Here is a 26,413-nt window from a genome sequence, read left to right as displayed (position 1 = left end):
ACCACCATTTACAAACTGCATTTTGTGTTTACTTGTGTTATATTTGACTAATGGTTAAATGTGTTTGATGATCAGAAACATTTTGTGTGACAAACATGCAAAAGAATAAGAAATCAGGAAGGGGGCAAATAGTTTTTCACACCACTGTATTTATATATATATATATATATATATATATATATATGTATGTACAGTGCATCCGGAAAGTATTCACAGCACATCACTTTTTCCACATTTTCTTATCTTACAGCTTTATTCCAAAATGGATTAAATTCATTTTTTTCCTCAAAATTCTACACACAACACCCCATAATGACAACGTGAAAAAAGTTTACTTGAGGTTTTTGCAAATTTTTTAAAAATATAAAAATTGAGAAAGCACATGTACATAAGTATTCACAGCCTTTGCCATGAAGCTCAAAATTGAGCTCAGGTGCATCCTGTTTCCCCTGATCATCCTTGAGATGTTTCTGCAGCTTAATTGGAGTCCACCTGTGGTAAATTCAGTTGATTGGACATGATTTGGAAAGGCACACACCTGTCTATATAAGGTCCCACAGTTGACAGTTCATGTCAGAGCACAAACCAAGCATGAAGTCAAAGGAATTGTCTGTAGACCTCTGAGACAGGATTGTCTCAAGGCACAAATCTGGGGAAGGTTACAGAAAAATTTCTGCTGCTTTGAAGGTCCCAATGAGCACAGTGGCCTTCATCATCCATAAGTGGAAGAAGTTCGAAACCACCAGGACTCTTTCTAGAGCGGGCCGGCCATCTAAACTGAGCGATCGGGGGAGAAGGGCCTTAGTCAGGGAGGTGACCAAGAACCTGATGGTCACTCTGTCAGAGCTCCAGAGGTCCTCTGTGGAGAGAGGAGAACTTTCCAGAAGGACAACCATCTCTGCAGCAATCCACCAATCAGGCCTGTATGGTAGAGTGGCTAGACGGAAGCCACTCCTTAGTAAAAGGCACATGGCAGCCCGCCTGGAGTTAGCCAAAAGGCACCTGAAGGACTCTCAGACCATGAGAAAGAAAATTCTCTGGTCTGGTGAGACAATGATTGAACTCTTTGGTTAGAATGCCAGTCGTCACGTTTGGAGGAAACCAGGCACTGCTCATCACCAAGCCAATACCATCCCTACAGTGAAGCATGGTGGTGGCAGCATCATGCTGTGCGGATGTTTTTCAGTGGCAGGAACTGGGAGACTAGTCAGGATAAAGGGAAAGATGACTGCAGCAATGTACAGAGACATCCTGGATGAAAACCTGCTCCAGAGCGCTCTTGACCTCAGACTGGGGCGACGGTTCATCTTTCAGCAGGACAACGACCCTAAGCAAACAGCCAAGATATCAAAAGAGTGGCTTCAGGACAACTCTGTGAATGTCCTTGAGTGGCCCAGCCAGAACCCAGACTTGAATCCAACCTGATGGAGCTTGAGAGGTGCTGCAAAGAGGAATGGGCGAAACTGGACAAGGATAGGTGTGCCAAGCTTGTGGCATCATAGTCAAAAAGACTTGAGGCTGTAATTGCTGCCAAAGGTGCATCGACAAAGTATTGAGCAAAGTTTTTTTATTTTTAATAAATTTGCAAAATCCGCAAGTAAACTTTTTTCATGTTGTCATTAATGGGTGTTGTGTGTAGAATTCTGAGGAAAAAAATGAATTTATTCCATTTTGGAATAAGGCTGTATCATAACAAAATGTGGAAAAAGTGATGCACTATGAATACTTTCTGGATGCACTGTATATATATATATATATATATATATATATATATATATATATATATATATATATATAATATGTGTATATATATATATTAATATGTGTATATATATATATATATATATATATATATATATATATATATATATATATATATATATATATACATATATATATATATATATATATATATATACATATTAATAAAAGGCAAAGCCCTCACTGACTCATCACTAAGTCTCGAACTTCCCGTGTAGGTGGAAGGCTGAAATTTGGCAGGCTCATTCCTTACAGCTTACTTACAAAAGTTAGGCAGGTTTCATTTCGAAATTCTACGCGTAATGGTCATAACTGGAACATATTTTTTGTCCATATACTCTAATGGAGGAGGCGGAGTCACGTATCGCGTCATCACGCCTCCTACGTGATCACGTGAACTAAAAACAAGGAAGAGATTTACAGCACGAGTCAAACGCGGGAACGAAGGTAAATGACGTTAATTTTTGACTGTCTTTTAATACTGTGCAAGCATACATATTAACACATGTACAATTAAACGTGTGCATTTACGGGGTGATTTCTCAGGCTTTAAAGCTCGCCTTTTATCAAACGCGGGAACAAAGGTAACTGACGTTGTTCACTGTCTTTTAATACTGTGTAACCATACATATTTACACATGTGCAATTAAACGTGTGCATTTACGGGGTGATTTCTCAGGCTTAAAAGCTCGCCTTTTACTAAAAAGGTAAATGCAAAACTATTTTCAATCATTCTATGATCTGCTTCTCACAACTGAAGGCACCGTGGCTGATGTTACGTCACTTGCTGTCCAACCATAAGCTTTACCTGGTGGTTAACCGGACACTCACTTCACTCCCTTTCGGGAATCGAAGCTCTGAGATTTTCTTTTGTTCTTAATTAAAATTTAAAAGCAATACTTCACCGCTGCTAAGCCCCTCTAGCGCTGACGTCCGAGGTTCGATTACCGTAAGCAAGTGCAGTGAGTGTGTAATTACATTCACGGCATTCGTAGTCTGATTCACAATCTGATTGTATGGGTGGTTACCTACGAGGTAACGCTTATACTTGGCCACCAAGTCAGGTCGAAGTGATCACTCGAGTAAACGCAGCTTCACAAAAAAACAGATCCTTAACAAACTGTTATTAGTATATTTTCCCTCAATTTAAAAACGTTTTATTTTCTTCTTAATAAAAAATTAAAAGCGGTACTTCGCCGGTGCAAAGCGCGTGGATTTGACCGACTGACACATACAGACATATTCATGAGTGCAGGTACTTCGGAAAGAAAGCACCGTGTAAACCTAAAGTTTAAATTAAGTTCATAGACCTACAAAAGGTTGCCATTCATTTGAGGCAAGATTGCTTATCTTCTGTACAACTATACGTTGCATTCTCAAGAGTGTGCTTGCACGGCTTCAGATATATATGTATATATATATGTATGTCTATATATAAATATGTAAGCTTATAAGTACTGCCTTACTTCTCTTTAAGAAAGGAAGATGTAATGATACTTGATTTAAACGATTCCATGTCTTCCTGGGTTTGCGTAGCTTATTGTCAATATCTTTACACCTGTTTTTAACACTTATTTACTGAAACAGGCTTTCACAAAAAAAGTTAGGGCTTTGCTACAGGATACACCCTCCACAAGTTAAGCAAGTAAAAATAAAATATATATTTCTGTTTTATTTAAACCTTTTAAGTTCATATGCATAGCCCCATTTGGCTGTTTAATTTTTTTTTTTCTCTCTTCAGTAATATTTAATCTCCTTAAAGAAAAAGAACATATCCATTTTACTTTTTTTGTACCTCTTTAGTAATATTTTAGTGTAAAAGGATAACCAGTATTTAAACCTTTTATGTTACTTTATACATTTATTTTACACAATGTTGAAAAATTAATAAGAAAGCTACATATTTTGGCAGCTGCTGCTTTCATTTTCAATGAAATGAAAAAAGCTCTCCAAGAGAAAACGTCAATGAAGAAGAAACAGTTTGCACTATCTAAAAATCAGAAACCCTCATTTATAAAAGTTTGCTGCAGATGACTTAACTGAAAATAAATGAATAGTTCCTATGTGTATAATACATATTTATCTATTTTACTTATGCCTTTATTCCACCAACTTACAACATCTGAGGTACAATTTGTTACATTACTTTTGTTTTTTGCAGCACAGGCAGGTGAAGTGACTTCCTCAAGGTCACACAGTGGTGTCAGTACCAGGATTTGAACTGACAAGCTCCGGGTTTACTGAAATATTACTGAACAAAGAAAAAACGGGCAAATACGGCTATGCATACAGATGTCCATCCGTCCATTATCCAACCTGCTATATCCTAAATACAGGAGCCAATAAGTACAAATGTTTATATACAGTATATATATATATATATATATATATATATATATATATATATATATATATATATATATATATATGTGAATGTATGTATGTATGTAGATATGTAAATTTGTATATGTATATATATGTTTATGTGGATGTGTATATGTGTATATACGTATGTATATTTAGATATGTATATATATATGTATATGTATATATATGTTTATGTGTGTCTGTGTGTGTATATTATATATATAAAAGACAGCAACACTCATAACAATGACAACACAATTACATTGACAATCATGTTACGTTATTTTTAAAATGTTTCCTTTTTTTTTTTTTCATAACCTCTTTAACACACTACTTCTCCGCTGCGAAGCGCGGGTATTTTGCTAGTATATATATATATATACACTGGATATATATATATATATTATATATATATATATATATATATATATATTATATATATATATATATATACTGTATATATACACGTGTGTACATGTGTGTATACTGTATGTGTATATACATGTTGTAGCTGCATTTTTCCCCAAAGTTATCAAAGTTCAGCAGCTCTAACTCAAAAAATGGGATTCAACAAAAGCCTGATACGCAGAAATGATTCCACAGACAAAATATCGTCGTTTTTTAAAAGCACTTTGAGCTACATTATTTGTATGAAAATGTGCTATATAAATAAATGTTGTTGTTGTTGTCAAGCTGTTGTGTCTTGCTCAGTATATTGCTATCCTCTTTAGAAGAAATGGAGAAAGAAATCATTCACATCATTATATATGCAAATGTGAATGTGCACATAATTGTTGTATAATGTATATAGCTGTGATGGACGACCGGCTATGGACTCCGGTCGCCACCCCCAGGCCGCTAGGAGAAGCCCTCCGGACAGCATGATGGTGCCCCGACTTCCAGCAGGGCCTCATGGACTCTGTAGTTTATACACACAGCCCTGCTGGATACCTTGGGGGCCACCGGGAGTTGCTGTAGGGGGGCTAGTGGGCTCTTGCGTGCCCTATAACCCGGGAGTGCGTCACAGTCACGTGACTGGAGGAAGCGACGTGCTCCCGGGGTGAAGAAAAGGACTGTTTGCCCTGACCCGGAAGGAAAACGGACTTGTGGGTTTGGCCAGGAACCATTTCCGGGTCAGGGTGTATAAAAGGACTGTGGGAAGCCCAGAACACTGAGCTGAGCTGGGAGGTAGGGTGGCAAAGTGTCTGGGCGAGGAGGATTGTAGTATTGTTGAAGAGTTTATTGAGTATATGAGTGTGGAGTGGAGGGTGCTTGGTGCACTGTGTAATAGTAAAATAATTATTGTACATTCACCTGGTCATCAGAGTGGTATCTGAGGGTTCGAGAGATGGACAAAAGCCCTAACTGCTACAATAGCATACAAGCATTCTCTTTGATATTGCATGAAAATTACTTGTATATGTTTTTTCCTTCAATGGATATTTCATTACAGTGAAAATACAGTATATACTGCCCTTAATTACTGAAATCTAAGGCATTATTCTTTTAAAAAAACGGTATATTGTGCTGAATGTTTTATAATTGGGAGAACACAGAACAATATATGATTTGATTTGAAATCACTTTCATTCTGCCTAGAATATCTTATTATTTTATATGTTGTGTATAGGGGCACTAGAAAAACACTTTGCCCCCAAAGGGACAGCTGCATATGTGAGGAAAATATAAAGGAATCATAGTCTTTTGAGATGCTTCCTCCTTTAGATTTCCTCCCTAAATTGACTGTATCGCAAATTTCAATGCTTTGGGGCTTACAAAAGCAAACAATGTCAATGTTCCTTAGCAAAAGGACAGAAGAACTGCAAACTGAAATGAAATATCAGATACTAATCATGTGCTGGTTTCCTCTTTTAAAAGCATTCCAAAATTAGTAACACTGTGCAGATGGTCAAAATGTTAAATGAATGCTGCAGTTGAATGTGTACTCTAAAATGTCAGTAATAAAAAGGAACTGGTGTGTGCTCTTTTTTTTCCTCTTTTCTTTTTCATAAATATATGTTTGGTTTTAAACCATAGCTATTTGGATGAGAAGTGAGTTTGCTTGATATTATGGGTTATGTATACGTTTTCCAAAACCTCAACAACAAAAAAAATATATATATATTCATATATTCATGGGTCATAACAGGTCATCAGCTATGTTTGCATTTTTCAAGTAGGGACAGCTAATTATACTTGATATAGCTAAGAAATGAATACACAATATAAATATACATCTATGTGGAATACAATGCCTTGGTAAACTTGGTAAAAGTAAAAAGCTTTCCTTTCTACAAGAACAATCTTCTGTCTTAATAAGATCTGATTTAACCCCTAACTTCAATACTGGGGGTCAGCCTTTCATCTCTGGGACAGAAAGTCTTAGAAAAGCAGAACGAAATCATTCAGCTACTGCAATTTGAAATCAAAGCTATACTCTTCAGTGCTGTTATACTTTGAATTACACTCATCTGTTTTTTGTTTTTTTTATACATTTTTCTTTTAGCATGTCGACCTGGCTTTTACAAGCCTTTGGCAATGGATGCCTACTGCATGAAATGCCCACCTTACAGCTACTCGGACAAGGAGGGGGCTTCAGAGTGTGTCTGTGAGAAAGGATACTACAGAGCTGAGACAGATCCCAAATCAATGGCCTGCACACGTAAGAGCTTGCTGAGCTATAGCTAATTTTGCTCTGTTATTCACCAGTGCTTACTTTTAATCTAGTTACAGAAAGCAGGTTTTAATAAAAAGAACTGTATATACTTTTTACTGTTATACATTTTCTGAAATCTATAAAACAAGTGTTAAAATAACATGGCTGTGAAATTCCTTAAACAACTTATGTATTGTATAGTTTGTTTTAGAGTTGTGTTAATTTAATTTAATTAGAAAAAAGATCCAATCAGAATTTTTCTTTTTGTGTTTGGGAAGAGCAATCTCGGTAAATTTGACTCCTTTTTGCCAGGCCTTCAGAAAATAAATCTCCATTTGAGAGAATTAGAACAATTTTATTTAGTAACAGATTGACTAATTAATCATATTTTGATATGTGGTGAGCAAATACTCTCAAATAGAATCTACTATATGTAGATGTTATTTGCAGCACCATCTATTAATAATACTCTTTTAAATGCTAGTTTTCTTGGTTTTTTTTTTTTCTTTTTTTTTTTTTTTTTGTGGCACAATAGCCCAGCTTTTGGTGCTGTTGCTTTATTTATCCTGGGTTTGAATCCCATGGCTGATTGTTGTTAATGTAAGATTTGTATGTTATTTGGCAACTTTAAAATGCCCCAGTGTTCATGGGGTGTGTTCATTGCATGGAAACTGCAATGGATTGGTACCCACTGTGCCTCGTGCTCAGTGTTTCTGGGATGCACTCCAGCTACTTACAACCCCAAATTGGATTAAGCTGGTTTGAAAATATTATATACTCACTGCTGTCAATTAAATAATAACTTAATTTGTGTAAAGATAACCAAGAGATCCATGTGTTTGATTATGTTCTTGGTTTCATTGACTACCTCATGGAATCCATATGGTCTCATAACTGGTACTTCAGAAAATTGATGGTGAACTATACAAATGGCCAAAGCTTTCTTGGAGACTGCACCATTGATTTTGTGTGTAGTCTGCCCAGGCTGTTCAATGCTTGAATCAGTTAAACAATTTTTTATATTGCAGGAATTCCTGAGTTAGAATGGTGGAGCTGCTGTTTAGGGATATGCTCATATGTGTATTCTATGGTAATGTGTGCTAGCTGCAGAGGAATAGGTATTTACATACTATAAAATGAATGAGTAAATGCTGCCTAAATTACCATCCAATTATCTTCTTCAACAGAATGTTTTTTCTTTTTTGTATGGTGCTTTCATAAGCTATTCAAGGGCATTATGTATTTTTTCCAAATTCATCTTTTGTACCTGGAACATAAGTTCTGTTTGCCAAGCATGGACATAATGCATTATTGAAATTTATACATTATATTGTATATTATATATTCTGGTAGTTGTATACACTAACAATATATCCTTTGCTCTGTAATTTAATTACATTTATATCATGAGTATTATTGGTTCAGTTGTATATGCTGTTTTATATATAAAGTATGTATTGGTTAAGACACTTCTTTTAGATACAGTATTTACACAGATACATCTGTTCAAAAATATATTTGCTTAAGTACCCCCATTTGGTATACTTTGGTCCAGATTTAGTATACATTGCTTGAGTAAACAGAACCGTATTGGCCAAGGTAAGTTTAACATTTTCAGTTTTGTTTCACCATTACTTAAACATCATTATTGATATATATGTTTATAGCACAATTATACCTATTGTCTTGATTCAATTCAAACATCATATTTGTTTGGGATACTTGCTTACAAAACACTTTTCTTTCATTGTTTAACAATCTGTTCAAATGTCAAACTCTTTGCCCACTCTTAATTATGCCTCTTTCTGTCCCCTCCTTTAACTCATCCTTCTTTAGAAGCCTGACTTACTGTTTAAACACAAAATAAATTGGAATATATGGTATGCATTGCAGCCTCTTTTATTTCAAGTAATAATTTTAAATACTTGCTTGGAAAATGCAAGGTAGATTTCAATAATAGAGCATTTGGAAGCAAATTAGTGCTTAGAATGCTAGATGACTGTGAGGAAATGAACATGTTCAAAGGAGTAAGCAGCTCTTGGTTGGTTATTCATACATTATCCCAGTACATTAGTACAAGAACTAAACGTGCATATATCTCAAGCTTGTTTTGGCTTATTTTTTCCTAAAAGGCCAAGACACCAGATTGAAATTTTTATACAGCTCCTTTGAATATTTTTTTTTATTGTTTTAGCTATGTGTGTGTCTGTCTGGACTTATCACTTACTTACCTCATGAAACAATTATTTTTTATTAATTTAAAGCTTCGTGGTGATTACTGATATTTTGTACATGTGGTGTTTTTTATGTAAGAATAATGTTGTTGACAAGAGCCACTGTAAGATTTGTTCATATGGAAAGTAGATTTTCTGGACGTACCTGTTATGCTACAGGGAAAGCTGGAACTACCTGACTATGTTTAATTAACTTATGATTATTAATCAATGATACAGAATATTCAGGAACCTAACATTTCCTATAACACATACATACATGGTCGATTAGGAGTGGGAACTGTTGTGTAAAAGTGACAGGAGTAAATATTCATTGTGTTGACTGTGTGTCATCCTTATTTCATGCGAGGCGAGAGATTCTGAGAATATTTTTGGTTTAGAGAAAGTCATCTTAGCCTGTGTATGTCAATTCTAAATTAATTAATTATTTAATTAAATTACTGGCTTGATTGAAACAATGAAATGCTATTTCATTAACGTTCATTTTAATTTTCTGCTCGGTTGTTTACCTACAGACACATCTTTCTCTATTTTTTAAATCCATTCAGAATTATATATCTAACAGACTCTTATCTAAAAAATGTATGTATAACTAAAATGAAAAATATGTCACGTTAGATAGCATGATTCATATACAGTAATCCCTCCTCCATCGCGGGGGTTGCGTTCCAGAGCCACCCGCGAAATAAGAAAATCCGCGAAGTAGAAACCATATGTTTATATGGTTATTTTTATATTGTCATGCTTGGGTCACAGATTTGCGCAGAAACACAGGAGGTTGTAGAGAGACAGGAACGTTATTCAAACACTGCAAACAAACATTTGTCTCTTTTTCAAAAGTTTAAACTGTGCTCCATGACAAGACAGAGATGACAGTTCTGTCTCACAATTAAAAGAATGCAAACATATCTTCCTCTTCAAAGGAGTGCGTGTCAGGAGCACAGAATGTCACATAGATAGAGAAAACAATCTCTAGCAAACAAATCAATAGGGCTGTTTGGCTTTTAAGTATGCGAAGCACCGCGGCACAAAGCTGTTGAAGGCGGCAGCTCACACCCCCTCCGTCAGGAGCAGGGAGAGAGAGAGAGAGATAGAGAGAGACAGAGTTTGTTTTTCAGTCAAAATTCAATATGTGCCCTTCGAGCTTTTAAGTATGCGAAGCACCGTGCAGCATGTCGTTTCAGGAAGCAGCTGCACAAAAGATAGCAACGTGAAGATAATCTTTCAGCATTTTTAGACGAGCGTCCGTATCGTCTAGGTGTGCGAACAGCCCCCCTGCTCAATCCCCATACGTCAGGATCAGAGAAAGTCAGCGCAAGAGAGAGAGAAAAGTAAGCAATCTAGCTTCTCAGCCATCTGCCAATAGTGTCCCTTGTATGAAATCAACTGGGCAAACCAACTGAGGAAGCATGTACCAGAAATTAAAAGACCCATTGTCCGCAGAAATCCGCAAACCAGCAAAAAATCTGCGATATATATTTAAATATGCTTACATATAAAATCCGCGATGGAGTGAAGCCGCGAAAGGCGAAGCGCGATATAGCGAGGGATCACTGTAAATATGTTTATATAAACAAAAGTGCATATATCTAAGTTGATAAACAGATATCTAAGGGTATTAGAACATACCTGCTGTGTGTGTGTTTATTTTTATATATATGTTTTCTGGTAGGCGGCTTCTCATGGACTAATTAACTCACTCTGTGACATTTAGAGTGAAGCATGTAGAAAACTGGCACATGTATACTGTATATATTTATGCCGAGTATAAAATTTCCTACAATATTTTTTAAAGAACTTATATAAAAGGTTATAAAAGTACCTACTAGAATGTACTTTTGCTGTATATGTTCTGTGTGGGTAACGAGTAAGCAGACTGGCTTATGAAATAAAAGACAGAGGATATAAAAGCACTAAATTGATGGCTCAAAGTATAAATGCAGTCAGACCCAGGGAGGAAGAGTTTCCTTATATCTGTGTTCACATTTTCTGCCTTGAATTGCCTTGTAGGGTGCTGTACACATCCTGCCGCCAGTACTGCTTGTTAACTGCATGCAGTTCTAAAATGGCCTGGTGGTGATCCTGTGAGAACAATTACTACAGCAGAGCTCTATGCTTATCCTTAAAAGGAAAAAGCAGGCCTCCTAGCTTTTCAGCTACTTTAACTCTAAACTGTACATTTCCTGCAGAAAAGCATATTTTAGTTGCTTATCTCATGATACATTTGACACTTGGACCCACCAGAGATAGTTTCTACAACCAGTTAACACAAATAATCTAAATTGTAAAATAGTGCTTTGGAAAGGAAAAGAGAAAACAGTCAAATAGAAAAATAATATATATTTTGAAAACTTTATTGTAACACTTTGCGCTTTTACATTTTGTGTTACATTTTTTCACAAACCTCTTAAGCCTCCACCTTTCCCTCCCAGGAAACCCATCAATCCCTGGGCCCAAGTTCATCCACTTTAAGAAAAAACAGCAGTTATGTGATTGAGGTTGGGGGTTTCTGAGGCCTTAAGAGAGAATGTCAAATCAATACACTGCACTAAAGTCTTCATTTCATTATCACTCAACATGCTTGTAACCACTTATTCAGTTCTGTTCCTCTGTGACTTGCGAAACAGGAGTTTTTCATTATTACCACTGTTATTCTAGGGCATGTTATCACCTGGCAAAACATTTTGCTTATCTCCTGTTTCATTACCAACATTTCAGCATTGTGACCTTTTTTATTATTTTGTGCAGAGCCAGCATCATGTGAAACTATGCTTACAGGTTTACATCTTTTTGATTTGAGAGTAAAAAACAATTTTGAGGCTTGTGGATTTCGTTCATTATGAGGAACAGCAATGCCAGCGTTCACAAATGGAAAACTATAAAAATATGTGTGTAGCAGTTGTAGACATAAAACACTGTGTAGTTTCCAATATTTAAATTGTTACAATTAGAGGTAATTGACAAAATAAGGAAAACACTTGAGTAACTGAGAAATATAAGCTATATTAAGAAACAGGTGTTTCTACACAGGTGTGTTCAATGAAATAATTAAACTACTAACATGTTATCATCTTTCATATTATGTCGGGATGCACCATATTTTGACATCTGATACTAATACTGAGTATTTAATGAACACTGAAGCCTGATACTAAGTACTGATTGAGTACTTCTGTTAGAAAGAAAACAATGATGCTACATTTTTAAAAACAAATACTGTATATGAGAACAATGCAAATTTATTTAAGAAGCCATTGTCAAAAATCCTTATGAGTTTTGTTCATGAAAGGATAAACATGTATTATCTATATATATAAAATCCCTATGTGCGTCCAGGTGTCCATGTGTGGGTGTCTTCTGGTGAAGTGCGCATGCGCGGGGCACAGTGCAATGCGCGATATTACTGTCAGAGAAAGTTAGAGGCGTTTTACGGAAATACAAACCAGTATTGCTGCAAGAGGAAATTAAAGGTACACAATACAGTGACGCATATTACAGCCACATACAAGCCAGTATTACTGTCAGAGGAGATTAAAGGCATATTACTGACGCGCACGCTTGTATTACCGCCAGAGAAAATTAAAGGTATATTACGGATGTACAAGCCAGCGGATGTACAAGATGGTATCCTTCAATAAGGGCGCGCACAGGCATCCTTCAATAAGGGCGCGCACAAAAAGGCGAGCCTCAAAAGGGCGCCCTCAATTAGGCGCAGCGAATAAAAGCGCGCGTAAATAAAGATCTGCACCTTTGTTGCTCTTCACATATTCCAGAGCCATTTGAACTAAATTATCTACGAACGCCTTTATTCGCCACGCTCAATTGAGGTCGCCCTTTTGAAGCTCGCCTTTTTATGCGCACCCTTATTGAATAGAGCCTTACAAGACAGTATTACTGTCACAGAAAATTAAAGACACACAATACACGGCGGCAGCCCACGAAGAACGGTCAGCTCAGCAAGTAAACATCAACAAAAGAAAGGCTGAAAGAAAGAAAAAATACGACCAACAAAAAGAATGAGGTCAAAGTCCCCTTGCCATTTAATATAGACTGTTCCTACTAATGTTTATGCACTACTGTTCTAGTGCCCGTTATTGTAATGGGCTAAATCACTAGTGTTTAATAAAAGTAATAAAAAATCAACAATAACTCTGTAAATGTTTTTAATGTTTAGCCAACAATAGATACAAACTCTTTAAAAAGAAAAAAATAAACATTTCCAAGTAGCAAAAACAAACAGCAACTTAAATGCAATTCTTGGCAACGATTTAAATTATCTAGATTAATGCAGCTTTCATACAATATCATTTCAAGTGTATTCTTGAAGCTGTTCTAAAAAGGAAATCACTGTCCAAACTGGTACATACTTTTAACAGGACCTTTTGTGCTAAAGTATCCAGGGAAGCAAATCAGACTCTGTTGTTTGCACGGTAGTGGAGAACAATGGTTGATCATACAGCTTCACACAGGTATGTCTGCTCTTCAAGTTATTGCCACTTGAACACAGCAAAATGAACTTTTGACTTGTATTTCTCTTCAGAATAGTGACAGCGGTACAGTACTAACAAAAGATGTAAAAAAACTTTAAGGCTAAACCAATATTTTAGATTTTTTTGGACAGGCTACTGAAGTATTTGACAAATGCAAAGCATACAACATAATTTGGTAAGACTTTCAAAAAACCTTTGATAAAGCCCCATAAGAGAGGCTAATTTTGAAACAAGAAGCTGTTGGCATCAGAGGAAACAATGGAAGACATTGGGAGACAATGTCCTAAAGAAAGCAACCTTTGAAAAAGATTTCAGGGATTATGCCGACACAACATTTTCATAGTAATGCACAGAAGCTATTAAATAAGAAAATTAAGTATTAGGTTATATTGTAAAAACTGTTGAATATAAATTAAGGGACATTACACATAGCAACCTACAACACTAGTGAGACCACATTTGGAGTTTTGTGGGAGTTCTGTTCACTATGGTGCAAGAAAGACATAGCAGAACAAGTTATTCAGAAGAGAGGAACCAAATGTATCCCAGAACATAAGGACTTGTCCATCTCTGACAAATTCTGAATTAAACCTTGATTAAAAGGTTCTAGCAAAAGTTATATTCAAAAATTCTAAAAGGCATTGAAAAAGTAGATTCAGCAGAATTATTTCAACTAAACAGTGAATCATGAACTTGAGAAACCAATGTAAATTAAGCTAGGAAGCAATTCTTTACACAGAGTTGTGCACAAACATTTATACTGATGTGTTTTTTCTTTGTTTGTTTTTTTTTTTTCCCAATTTTTCATTTTTTTAATTTTTTTTATTTTGCTAATGCTGCATGATTAGAGCATGATGTGTTAATAATTTTGCTTCATGAAAACTGCTTTAACTCTTTCAGGACTGATGTTGACTTTTGTCGAAATTCAGGGGTAGAGGATGGTAATCGGCTGTAAACTGTGACAAAACTCACCCTTATGTTTTAGTTCGACTCTTCTTTGCTTGAAGGAAAGTTACGTAGCTTTGTTGGTTTGACCTCGATTCCCTGCACATGCATGAGTAGTGAAGAGCAAACAGCCACTAAAATGGCAGCAACATCTGGCAATACTAAAGCAAATGTGCAAAGCAAAATACTCTATAGACTTTTCAGACTCTGAGTTTGATGCAAGTGATCTGGAGATGGAAAACAAAAGTGAGGTACCAGCATCAGCCTATCGGTCCCCAGTTAATTGTGGTGCTGAACACGTTCATGTAGCTGGTGTGCCTACAGCAGCGTTCGCCTAGGAGGACCACCACTTAAGATGACAAGAGGTACAAACAACATAGACTGCGATTGCTTTGGGATGCTCTTCCGCGTGTCGTCCCATTGGGTGGAATCCCACAAGAGTTTAGAAACTCACTCACACCAGCCATGAAGGTAAAGTGCAGGTTTATTTGTTTTATGTATTTTTACTTTATATTTTGTATTGATCATTTTTATATGAATAGTTTTGGGTTGTGGAACAAATCATCTGAGTTTCCATTATTTCTTGTGGGGAAATTTGTTTTGATACACGAGTGCTTTGGACTGCGAGTACGTTTCCGGAGCGAATTATGCTCGCAAACTGAGGTTCCACTGTATGTGTGTGTATATATATATATATATATATATATATATATATATATATATATATATATATATATATATATATATATATATATATATATATATATCTGTGGTGGGTTGGCACCCTGCCCAGGATTGGTTCCCTGCCTTGTGCCCTGTGTTGGCTGGGATTGGCTCCAGCAGACCCCCGTGACCCTGTGTTCGGATTCAGCGGGTTGGAAAATGGATGGATATATATATATATATATATATATATATATATATATATATATATATATATATATATATATATATATATATATAATAATCTTACTCTGTAGGTTCTGAAAGTAGTATTTATGACCACTGTAGATACTGTGCCAAAAGAATTAGTAGGGCACTTATATTCTGTTTCTTGATTCAGTCTAGATATAAGATCATCAGAGGCTCAAAACAATTATAAACTTTCCACCACACTCAGCATTTTCTGGAGTTGTTTCATGGGGTAGATCCAAAGGTGTGTCGTTTGTACAGATATGCGTCAAGCATATTGTTTTTTTTTTCCTGGAGGTCATTTTTAACTTGACATGATCCTAACAAACTGACAGATACCTACGCTTTATTTTAAAGTGAAGCCTTCCATACAAAAGATTGCAAAATAATAAAACTTAATTTATTTTTTATGTTTTTGAATGAATATGGGTTATCACTCATCTTCCTATTGGCAGATGTCATTTATAAAATGTAGCTCAGACTATCTACTCTTTTGTCACTACTGTATGTTGCTGAATCAACCAGTGAGAGAGGGGGACATTTTTTTGCACATCATCTTAAAGTATTATTTTTAAAAGATTAAAGTTAGGACTTAGAAATTGATGCAAACTAAACATGCGAGACAAACTCCAAATTTTGTGCACGAAACGTTTGGCAGTGGTGACTAGTATGCTATTAGCTACACATATAAATGTAATCCAGTCCTTAACAAAGCTTACTCTGCTGATTGAAATATATTTCATTAAAACCTGATTACAATGTACACAAGCTCATGCATTTTTATTAGGCAAATACTTTTCAGAACAAATTTATAATATGCCTTGATCTCTTGATGAATTCATGTCATTTGCATGCTACTGGAAAAGCAGATTATGCAGGTAAATGAAATTTATCTTTTATACATATTGCCGTTCTTTAATTTCCCTGGAGGCTTTAGCAGTTCAGCTAAGTGAATTACACTGTTGCTTGAAATAAGAAGGTTGGATCATATCTGTACTAAAGCTTAAAATAGTGCATAACGAAAAGTCTTAAAATATTGAAGACAAGAATTGCAGAACAATTTTGACTTACATATATTTTTTGTTTAATTCACTTTAACTTTTATAATACAGTAGTTTACTCATTCTACAGTTTTGTACTATTTTTGGTACAAAATGCTTTGTGCATTAAGTGGCAAGGCTGAAAAACCAAAAAGATATCATTACCATGTAACTATTCCAAACCCTATTCATTCATGCCATTTGTGTAGAGCATTGCCATGTTGTAGAATTTTCTTTGTGAAACCCCTCTGTATAACACATCAGGCAAAACAAAATGAAAAGTGAACTGTGACTTCTATATACCTATCATTCCAATTTTAATTTCTTCCTTACCTGTGTCAGATGTTAATACAATGTCATGTTCATTTCTTGCAAATTCATAAATTCCCCCCACACTACCTCTACTGTATCTAGTTCAATAGTGTGAAATTGAGCTTGAAATTGTCAATTTCTACCTAGTTTATTTTAATTATTTTTTTTATGGTCAAATCTTTATTAATACAGTCATAAAGTAATCAATATATAACAGCAACAAATGACTGTATATATGGAGTGATAGACACAAACAGCACCTATCACCCAGCCCTTCTTTGCTGACTCACCACACTGAAACCACCAACTAAGGGAGCCATCAAATTACAAATTTCTTTTAATGTATTTTACCAGGCAAACAGCTGCATCCCCATTTTGAATGGGCTGATTGGATGTTACAATAATTCAAAATTCCTCTCACAATAATATGTGAATCAAATTATAGAATGAGGATGAGTTCTTCATAGTGATTAGTTCAGGAATCTTGTTTCTGGAAGCAAATATTAATTTAGCAGCTACTATGTTAATGCAGATGAACTTTTGTCAGTGTACAAAGAGAGACAAGCTTGAGAGGTAAATGGTCAATTGTAAATGACAATGTTAAAGACAAGATAAGAAAAACATTAAAAGAAAACCAGTGTTTGCACATAACCATAATTGGAACACTGAGGAAGCAAATATGGCAGAGAGGATCCAAGCAAAGGCCCATTAGATAGATAGATAGATAGATAGATAGATAGATAGATAGATAGATAGATAGATAGATAGATAGATAGATAGATAGATAGATAGATAGATACTTTATTAATCCCAATGGGAAATTCACAATAGAAAAATAAAAGTAGAAAAGTACACATACATATACAGTCATACATGGAGCTGCTGAAAAGGCTGCCACTCACGGCGGCGCTGGATGCTTAGTTTGATAGATAAGAGTAGTTTAGAGATAAAGCCTATGCACACTGTAAGGTCCTTTAAGCAGTATCTAATATTTTGATAAGATTATACTAGAAATGAAATGTGGATAAAATGAGATCCAAAAGGGGAATTATTTGTAGGTCTTGTATTGTACAATACAGAAAAAGGAACTCCTCTTAATAAGAGTGGAGAAGGAGTTTGCCGGTGGGGTTTGGGAAACAAGATAAAGGAGATGTGAGTAAAACTACATAGGCGAGAAATTAGGGTTTGGCCCGAATATATGTGCATGGATCAAACTACTGTATACTAATCCAGAAGCTTCAGTTTGTATTAACAACATTTGCTCAGACTACTTTAAACTAGAACGTGGTACCAGACAAGGATGCCCCTTGTCACCACAGCTATTTGCAATCGCCATTGAACGACTGGCAGTTCACTGTCGAAATGCTTATCAGATAAAGGGGATTATCAGAGAAGGACTGGAACAGAAAATTTCTCTATATGCAGATGATATGATAGTGTATATATCAGACCCACAAAATACTGTGCCTGCAGTCTTAACAGCACTTACAGAATTTCAAAAGATCTCTGGTTTCAGAATTAATTTGAATAAAAGTGTGCTCTTTCCAGTGAATTCTCAAGCATACAATATTAGATTGGACACCTTCCCTTTTATTATTGCAGATCAGTTTAAAAACCTAGGAGTAAATGTCACAAGTAAACATGAATCTCTTTAAAAGAAATGAACGGTAAGAAATAAAAAAACACATAGGCAATTAGTGATGAGTGAAGTGAAGATAGAAGAATTAAGAGGAAAGTTTTCCAAAATTATGCTGAAGAGTTAGGAAAGACTTGAAACCTCAACTACCAAATCGATTACCCAACATGCTAAGTCCAACCGATATCCATATATACAGCATAATAGGAAGATTTCCTATCTGAAATGCATGTTAAATTAAATACAAGTGAATGTAAATGCCATTTGGGTATGGTGCCCAAGATCTTCTCTGTTTTGAATAGCAAATGATGAACATTCTATGCAGTCTTTGGATTCAAACAGGCATTTAATTACATTAAATTTATTAGAGTGGGTAATAGATAGATACTTTATTAATCCCAAGGGGAAATTCACTTACTCCAGCAGCACCTTACTGATACAAAAAACAATATTAAATTAAAGATTGATAATAATTCAGGTAAAAACAGACAATAACTTTATATAATGTTAACGTCCCCCCCCCGGGTGCAATTGAAGAGTCGCATAGTTTGGGGGAGACTAATTGCAGACTTGAAAGGAAATCATACTGAAGATGCAGAAGTACCTACCCATTTCCACACTTGACACAGCGTATAGGCCCAGTGGAACAATTCCAAATCAGAAAATGAGACACCTGCATCACTCCTGTTATGGATTAAAGCAGTGAATTTCAGACAGGGTCTCTTGTCATTATAAGTAAATTTAAAAATTAAAGACTGAACCTCTTCTGGAATGGGGGTTGATAACCTAGAACTTATAAAGTAAACTCTGGGAATTACCTTCATACTTACAATGGCTAGGTGGGTATGAAAAGAAAAATGAATATTTGACCCTGACTAGCTTGGCATTTTGACATCTGCAAAAGCATGACGGAAGTGTGAATCTCTCATTCAGAGGAGGTTGAGAATGCACCAGTGCCCAAATATTTCAACTAGTCGGTAATACTGATAAAAGCTGGAAAAACAGCAGGTGAGGCAGTGGTGTTGAGTGGTATGAAGGCTGCATCAGTGATATGAAGGGGTCTGGAACAGGTTATCTATGGCTAAATGGAAACAGACAAAATAAGTTTGATCTAGATAGACTAATTTATGCAAAGCAGATTGCAAACAGCGATGCAGAACTTTACTAAAATGTTTATTATTTCATCTCATTAAGGATAATTGTCTAATACATTGGAGCTTTGTGTCTTTTGTAATAATCACTTTAGTAACTGTAGTGTTTAAAAAGTGCGAGAAAATTACTAGAGGTTTCTAAACGGTAAGCCTTGTCTTATCAGGGGGGGAGTCTAGAGAAGATTAATTTTTTGGCAGACAAGACCTATTCACTTTAGAAAACAACATTAATATTTTACCTGATTCAGTTTTAATGGGAGATATAGTAACAAATGACTTGTTACAATGGAGGCAGAGGGCCAGTGGCTTGCTGGGCTGTCTCAGAAATACAATATCAGCTCTGACACTATTGATCAGCTCAGACCATTGGAATTGTAGCTGCTGAAATATATAAGGTGTCATCAGGCACGGGTAAGACGCGTGTCAAAAGAATTCTCAGAGTCCAGGAGTTCGTTTTAAAGGTATTTAGTGAAAGATAAAAGCAAATAGTCCATACAAGAATAAAAGAAAAAATAGTTACACACGTAGAATAAAAGACAAAAAAAAGTAAAAAGTAAAAAAGGTATCTTCTTTAAACTTAGCCTTTCTTGAAAGACTTTAGCTATTTCTATACTGAAAGATTCTTAATTTCTTCTTCTGTACACCTTGGCGTACGGTGCGGGACTTAAGTAAATAAGTTTTCTTTACTTGCTATTTCTCACATTCAAAGAGCCCGTATGCCGGTTGGCACAGTGCAAGTGCCCAGGCACGGTGACGTGCGATCACGGTTAAAAACCGTATGCCTCTGCACCTTATACAAGGCAAGGCTATCACTAGCTGAATGACTAATAATGTTTACTCCAAGCTGTTAAAAATGGTAAGAATATACCACTGCAAATCTATTTACGGGGGTTATAGGAACTTTCCGTTATTTATGCATTGTCATCTAAGAAATATTCATGAGTCTTATAGAACAAGGAAAATGGCTCTTACAGGAATGTTAACATTATGGTTGTGATGGGAGAGGTCCATGGTAGCATGAGTTTTTAATGCAGTGTACTCAGTTTCCATGGGTGTATACGCAGTTGCGGATATGGTTAGCTGTGAGGCTGTGCAGTGTGGACAGCGAGCTGATTGCTTAATTACTCAACTGTTCCACATCATCACTCCACAGCTAGAATGCTGCATCCATGGAGATATAGGGGCAAGAAGAAAACAGAAAAAGAAAAGAATGGAGGTTAAGAGGAGGAATAGGAAAAGAGCCAGAATCAAGTAAGCGCGGATGTAAAAGAATGGAAGCAAGTGATCGGGAAGTGGCCCTATAAGGAGTGAGCAGCTGGCATTTGAAGGGCAGTGTCACTCCTGTTGAATAATCTGGGAGCAGGAGCAACTAATCACTCCAAGTAGGCCCCTGCCTGTAGTCTGTGTTTGTAGTGAACTGGAGATGTAACAGGGCTTGTGAGTCCTTGTAGATGCTGAGGAATGGTGAGTCAGGTTTGGGGCACCCCACCAGTGAGGTAGTTGGGTGCAGTCATGGAAGAAGTTGACTGAACATACCGGTGGGCACCTCTGGGAGCTGAGAAGCTTCGAAGGGGGTGGGTAGCACAGGCCTGGTTTTAGAATGATGCACAAAGGCTCAGAAAGGATTTTAAGGAAAATGTTCTGATGGCGATTTTAACCTCCATATGATTGCCTGATTTTTTCATCCTTAAATATTTATTGAACTATTTATTAAATCACACTGTAAATTTTATTTTTTTTGATGCTGAAACTCAGGTTCAGCTTTAAATTTTAAAACGTTAAAATATTTGAGACGATAACAGGCTATTCTGCCTAAAAAGCGTGCCCATTCTATTCACCTAGATTGTTCAAAATAACATCAATGTAAGATCTGAAGGTCCCTAAAGTTCTTTTCTCCATGACACTGCTTGGTAGTACAGGGTGGCCCACAAAAAATGCAACTAGTGGTCTGATACTCTTATTATAAAATAATTAAGTTACAGACAAAATTGGCCTAGTTCAAGGTTTTTTTTTACATTCAAAATAGTATAAAGAACACAAAATATTTAAACTTGTGTCTTCAGTGACAAAAGTAGCTTTTAATTAATTTGGCTAAACCACCTAAATGTTTTCTTTTGTAATATATACTGTTCATTGATTTTATTTCAGTTAAAACTGAATTAAATAGTGAACAATTCATAAGAATCATAATTTATTTGTTTATTAATAACACTAGAATTCCCAAAGCCTACAAAAAAAACTCGTAATCCCGGCCCACCTTAAATTCCTTTGCACCTCTCCATCAGTGACTTTTTTGTTGTAAATATGTCGATCAGCACAAGCAGCAAGCAGCCTGCTATCCCATTGCCCCGCCCCACCGTCGCAGCTCAATTCGCAAGGAAGGTTCTCAGTGATCAGTGTTTATCTTGGAGTGAAGTGCCTGGAGTTGTATAGGGTAAATAATATATCGTCATTTGGAATACATACATTTCAGGTATGTTCCTTGTCTACAACAATCTATGTAAACACATTGATAAAACAGAAACATTTTTCATGTTTTAGAAATAATTGACAAAATGTAGACATGAAGTGTATAATGTGCGAAGCCTGAAGTCCAAATATCAAATAAACACTTACACGAAAGGTACAAGTATAACAAAACAAGTGCTTTTTTATTCAAGAATATTACAGAAGAGAAAGAAAGGAGGTTGGGAGGCTATTGAATATATCCTATATTGAATATATATATATATAGCAAAATACCCGCGCTTCGCAGCGGAGAAGTAGTGTGTTAAAGAGGTTATGAAAAAGTAAAGGAAACATTTTAAAAATAACGTAACATGATTGTCAATGTAATTGTGTTGTCATTGTTATGAGTGTTGCTGTCATATATATATATATACATATACATATACACATATATTATATATATATATATATATATATATATATATATACACACACACATATACAGATATATCATATATATATATACATTTATTATATATACATATACACATATATTTTATATATATATAGATATATATATATATACATACATACATACATATACACACATACATGCACTTACAATAACATAGAAAGCAATATAAACAACATTAACATCATTATCATATGAGAATATGAAGTAATATATAAGAAGCACATTTCATATAAATATAAATTATTAAACAGTAAAATCTTCTTCTATATTTTGCTACCGTGGCTATTCGTTTGTCTGTCCAGGATTTTAAATCACCTGTAGCTCGCAAACCGTTTCACCTATTGACTTGAAATCTGGTACACATATAGTACGTCATGTCTGCTATCCGTTTTATGGGTGATGATTGTATTACTCTTTTTATCTTTATTTTTATTTTATTGTAGAATCAACTCCTATCTGCGCACACCAGGGCGGCCGTGGGCGGATGCGTATGGTGTATTCACTCCATGTTATCGTGCATTGCGCTGTCACTGGTATTTTGATAAAAGAATTTGAACAACATATAAGAAGCGTAAAAATTATTAAACAGTAAAACATTAACATTTAAGAAGTAAAGTTACATTGAGTACTACTGCAGTGCCTTCGGGTATACCTCATTTTTTCTTTGCCCATTACATGCTTAAATGTATACATTTTTTGGTGTACCTACCCGAGAACACGCAACATATAACCGACCGTGGGAGAAGCATGGATTTTAAACACGCGTTGAGTTCATCTGCTGGTCTCCCTCGTGGAAAAAACTGGTAATGTTTGACTAAAATCTACAGCGAGTAAAACGACATTACCTCCTTTTTTTTTTTTTTACGATCTCTGAGATCTTGCTTTTTTCGGTTCAAGGCTTCATAAGCTCTTTTATGTTCCATGGTGTACTTATCCCAAACCATCATCTTTGAATGTTGCAAGACTTTCGCCTTGTATGTAGATCAGGGTAATTACATTCATTGCATTCCTAGTCTGAATCACAATCTGATTGTATGGGTGGTTACCTGGCAGGTAACGCCTATGGTTGGTCATCAAGTCGTCTAACATCTGCTACGTGCCCTCTTTTAATTGCGAGAAGCAGATATATATAGCCAAATTCTCGCGCTTCGTTGCGGCGAAGTACTGCTTTTAATTTTTTATTAAGAAGAAAAGAAAACCTTTTTAAACGGATCAAAAATATACCAATAACAATTTGTTAAGGATCTGTTTTTTTGTGAAGCTCCCTTTTCACAGCTGTTGCGCTACGGCGTGTGTTTCGTTTATTTGACAGTATGTAGATCGTGGTAATTACATTCATGGCATTCGTTTTCTGAATCACAATCTGATTGTATGGGTGGTTACCTGCCAGGTCACGCTTGTGGTTTGTCAGCAAGTCGCCTTACGTCCGCCACGTGCCCTCTTTCTGTTCCCAGAAGCAGATCATAGAATGGTTTTAATAGTTTACTTTCAAATAATGCAAAGAGTATGCGACATGTGTTTCTCCCTAATTCTAGGCTCATCAGGCGTACACACTCACTGCATCCCCTCTCGGGAATCGAATCTCTATCGTCAGCGCCAGAGGTGAAGCCCCTAACGTTGCGCTACGGCGTGTGGTTCGTTTATACCTCGTGTCTTCTCATTAAACTTTTATCTCGTGAATATGTTATTGCAATCCACAGCGGGAGCGTTCCTATAAACTTAATTTAAACTTACGTTTTACACCGTGCTTTTTTCCCTTATGAAGATGCTTGTATGCTTCACTCGCTCGCTTCTTATTGTTTTGTTCCCTTCTCAATAGTTTAATGAATTTTTTGTTCTTCACGGTTTGCTGCTCTTCCTTCATTTCTCCCTACTGCGTTCTTTTATCTCGCGAATATGTTATTGCAATCCGCAGCGGGAGCGTTTCTATAAACTTAATTTAAACTTACGTTTTACACCGTGCTTTGTTTCCCTTATGAAGATGCTTGTATGGTTCACTCGCTCACTTCTTATTGTTTCGCTCCCTTCTCAATTGTTTAATGAATTTTTTGTTCTTCGCTGTTTGCGGCGCCAGAGTTGAAGCCCCTAACGTTGCAGTCAGCAAGTCGGCTAACATCCGCCATGTGCCGTCTTTCAGTTGCAAGAAGCAGATCATAGAATGGTTTTAATAGTTTACTTTCAAATAATGCAAAGAGTATGCGACACGTGTTTCTCCCTAATTCTGGACTCATCAGGCGTACACACTCACTGCATCCGCTCTAGGGAATCGAATCACGAACGTCAGCGCCAGAGGTGAAGCCCCTAACGTTGCGCTACGGCATGTGGTTCGTTTATACCTCGTATCTTCTCATTAAACTTTTATCTCGCGAATATGTTATTGCAATCCGCAGCGGGAGCGTTTCTATAAACTTAATTTAAACTTACGTTTTACACCGTGCTTTTTTCCCTTATGAAGATGCTTGTATGCTTCACTTGCTCGCTTCTTATTGTTTCGCTCCCTTCTCAATTGTTTAATGAATTTTTTGTTCTTTGCTGTTTGCGGCTCATCCTTCATTTCTCCCTACTGCGTTCTTTTATCTCGCGAATATGTTATTGCAATCCACAGCAGGAGCGTTTCTATAATCTTAATTTAAACTTACGTTTTACACCGTGCTTTGTTTCCCTATGAAGATGCTTGTATGCTTTACTCGCTCGCTTCTTATTGTTTCGCTCCCTTCTCAATTGTTTAATGAATTTTTTGTTCTTCGCTTTTTGCGGCTCCTCCTTCATTTCTCCGTACTGCGTTCACAGTCTTTTCACGTGATTACATGGGAGGCGTGATGACACTCAACTCCTCCTCCCACGGCCATCGAGCTGCCGTCCATTACAGTATATTGTGAAAAAAGAGGTTCCAGTTATGACCATTACGCATTGAATTTCGAAATGAAACCTGCCTAACTTTTGTAAGTAAGCTGTAAGGAATCAGCCTGCCAAATTTCAGCCTTCCACCTACATGGGAAGTTGCAGAATTAGTGATGAGTCAGTCAGTCAGTCAGTGAGTCAGTGAGGGCTTTGCCTTTTATTAATTAGTATAGATATAGATATATATATATATATATATATTGAACATATATAAATATAATTTATTATAACTTTTATTTGTTGTGAAAAGTAATTCATTAGTTTATATTATTTGGTTTTCTTGAGATTTGCTGTTCTGTGTATTTTGTTTTCTCTTGAAAAGTCCATAAAGCATTAAAAGTCAAGTAGTATGTTCTGTTAGTGTTCTTACATTGCCTAGTGGCTGATGTTTTTTTTCTTCCTGCTTCATGTACTAGTAAAATAATTATTTTTCAGGGAATGTAAGCTCCCTGCAAAATACCACTCTTTTGTGATAGTAGGTGTTTTCCACCCAGCAGCACTCAGGAAAATTAACTGGAATCTAGGTAGTATATTGTGTCATTGAGTTAAAGGTGGTATCCATGAAGAATCTTAGCCTAGTTTCCTTTGCATTTTTGAAATTCTACTATCACGCATTAGCATATTTCTTGAATTAATTTTAGATTGGCCCAAAAGTCACCAAAGAATGGCCTCCTCCCTTCACATGGCTAGTGTTGGTTTCTTCTCAGATCCTGGGATTTCTTGTTATAAAAAGCAATCAATACAGTTAATTAAGTTAATTTTCCTCACTTAGGGAAATTTTGGTATGGCTCTATTTATTACTGTTTATTTAAGTAGTGCCAAAAGATAACAGGAAATGTAATAGTGTTTGGGGAACTAGCTGGACAAACCCCATTTAATAAACAAGCCTATTAATGATTAAAGAAATGATATTATGAAAAAGTAGTCATGATTGTCAGGATGTCATTTCTGGAGGTGAGATGTTATCTCCACATTCAGTTTTGTCAATAAGAGACAGAGTGTCTGGACTTCTGGTGAGGTCACAAAAGTAATGATTATCGTACTATGGAAAAAGCCAAGAACAATCTGTGTTGAATTGCTCCTCA

General features: G+C 36.0%; 1 protein-coding gene and 1 long non-coding RNA gene across 3 annotated transcripts in view; one reads left to right on the top strand and one right to left on the bottom strand.

The window, feature by feature from the left end:
- Nucleotides 1–26,413, top strand: part of epha4b (eph receptor A4b) — a 496,460-nt gene that overhangs the window by 239,741 nt on the left and 230,306 nt on the right. For both annotated transcript variants that reach the window (XM_051922030.1, XM_028794919.2), the window contains exon 4: nt 6,635–6,790. In XM_051922030.1, coding sequence (XP_051777990.1) covers nt 6,635–6,790 — 156 coding nt within the window. The remainder of the gene's footprint in view (nt 1–6,634; nt 6,791–26,413) is intronic.
- The window catches only part of LOC127526511 (uncharacterized), a 402,711-nt gene that overhangs the window by 324,971 nt on the left and 51,327 nt on the right, over nt 1–26,413 (bottom strand). The window lies entirely within an intron of this gene.

This window comes from Erpetoichthys calabaricus, chromosome 2 (assembly GCF_900747795.2).
Source record: "Erpetoichthys calabaricus chromosome 2, fErpCal1.3, whole genome shotgun sequence".
Lineage (NCBI taxonomy): Eukaryota > Metazoa > Chordata > Cladistia > Polypteriformes > Polypteridae > Erpetoichthys > Erpetoichthys calabaricus.
This window is presented reverse-complemented; position numbering and strand designations above follow the sequence as displayed.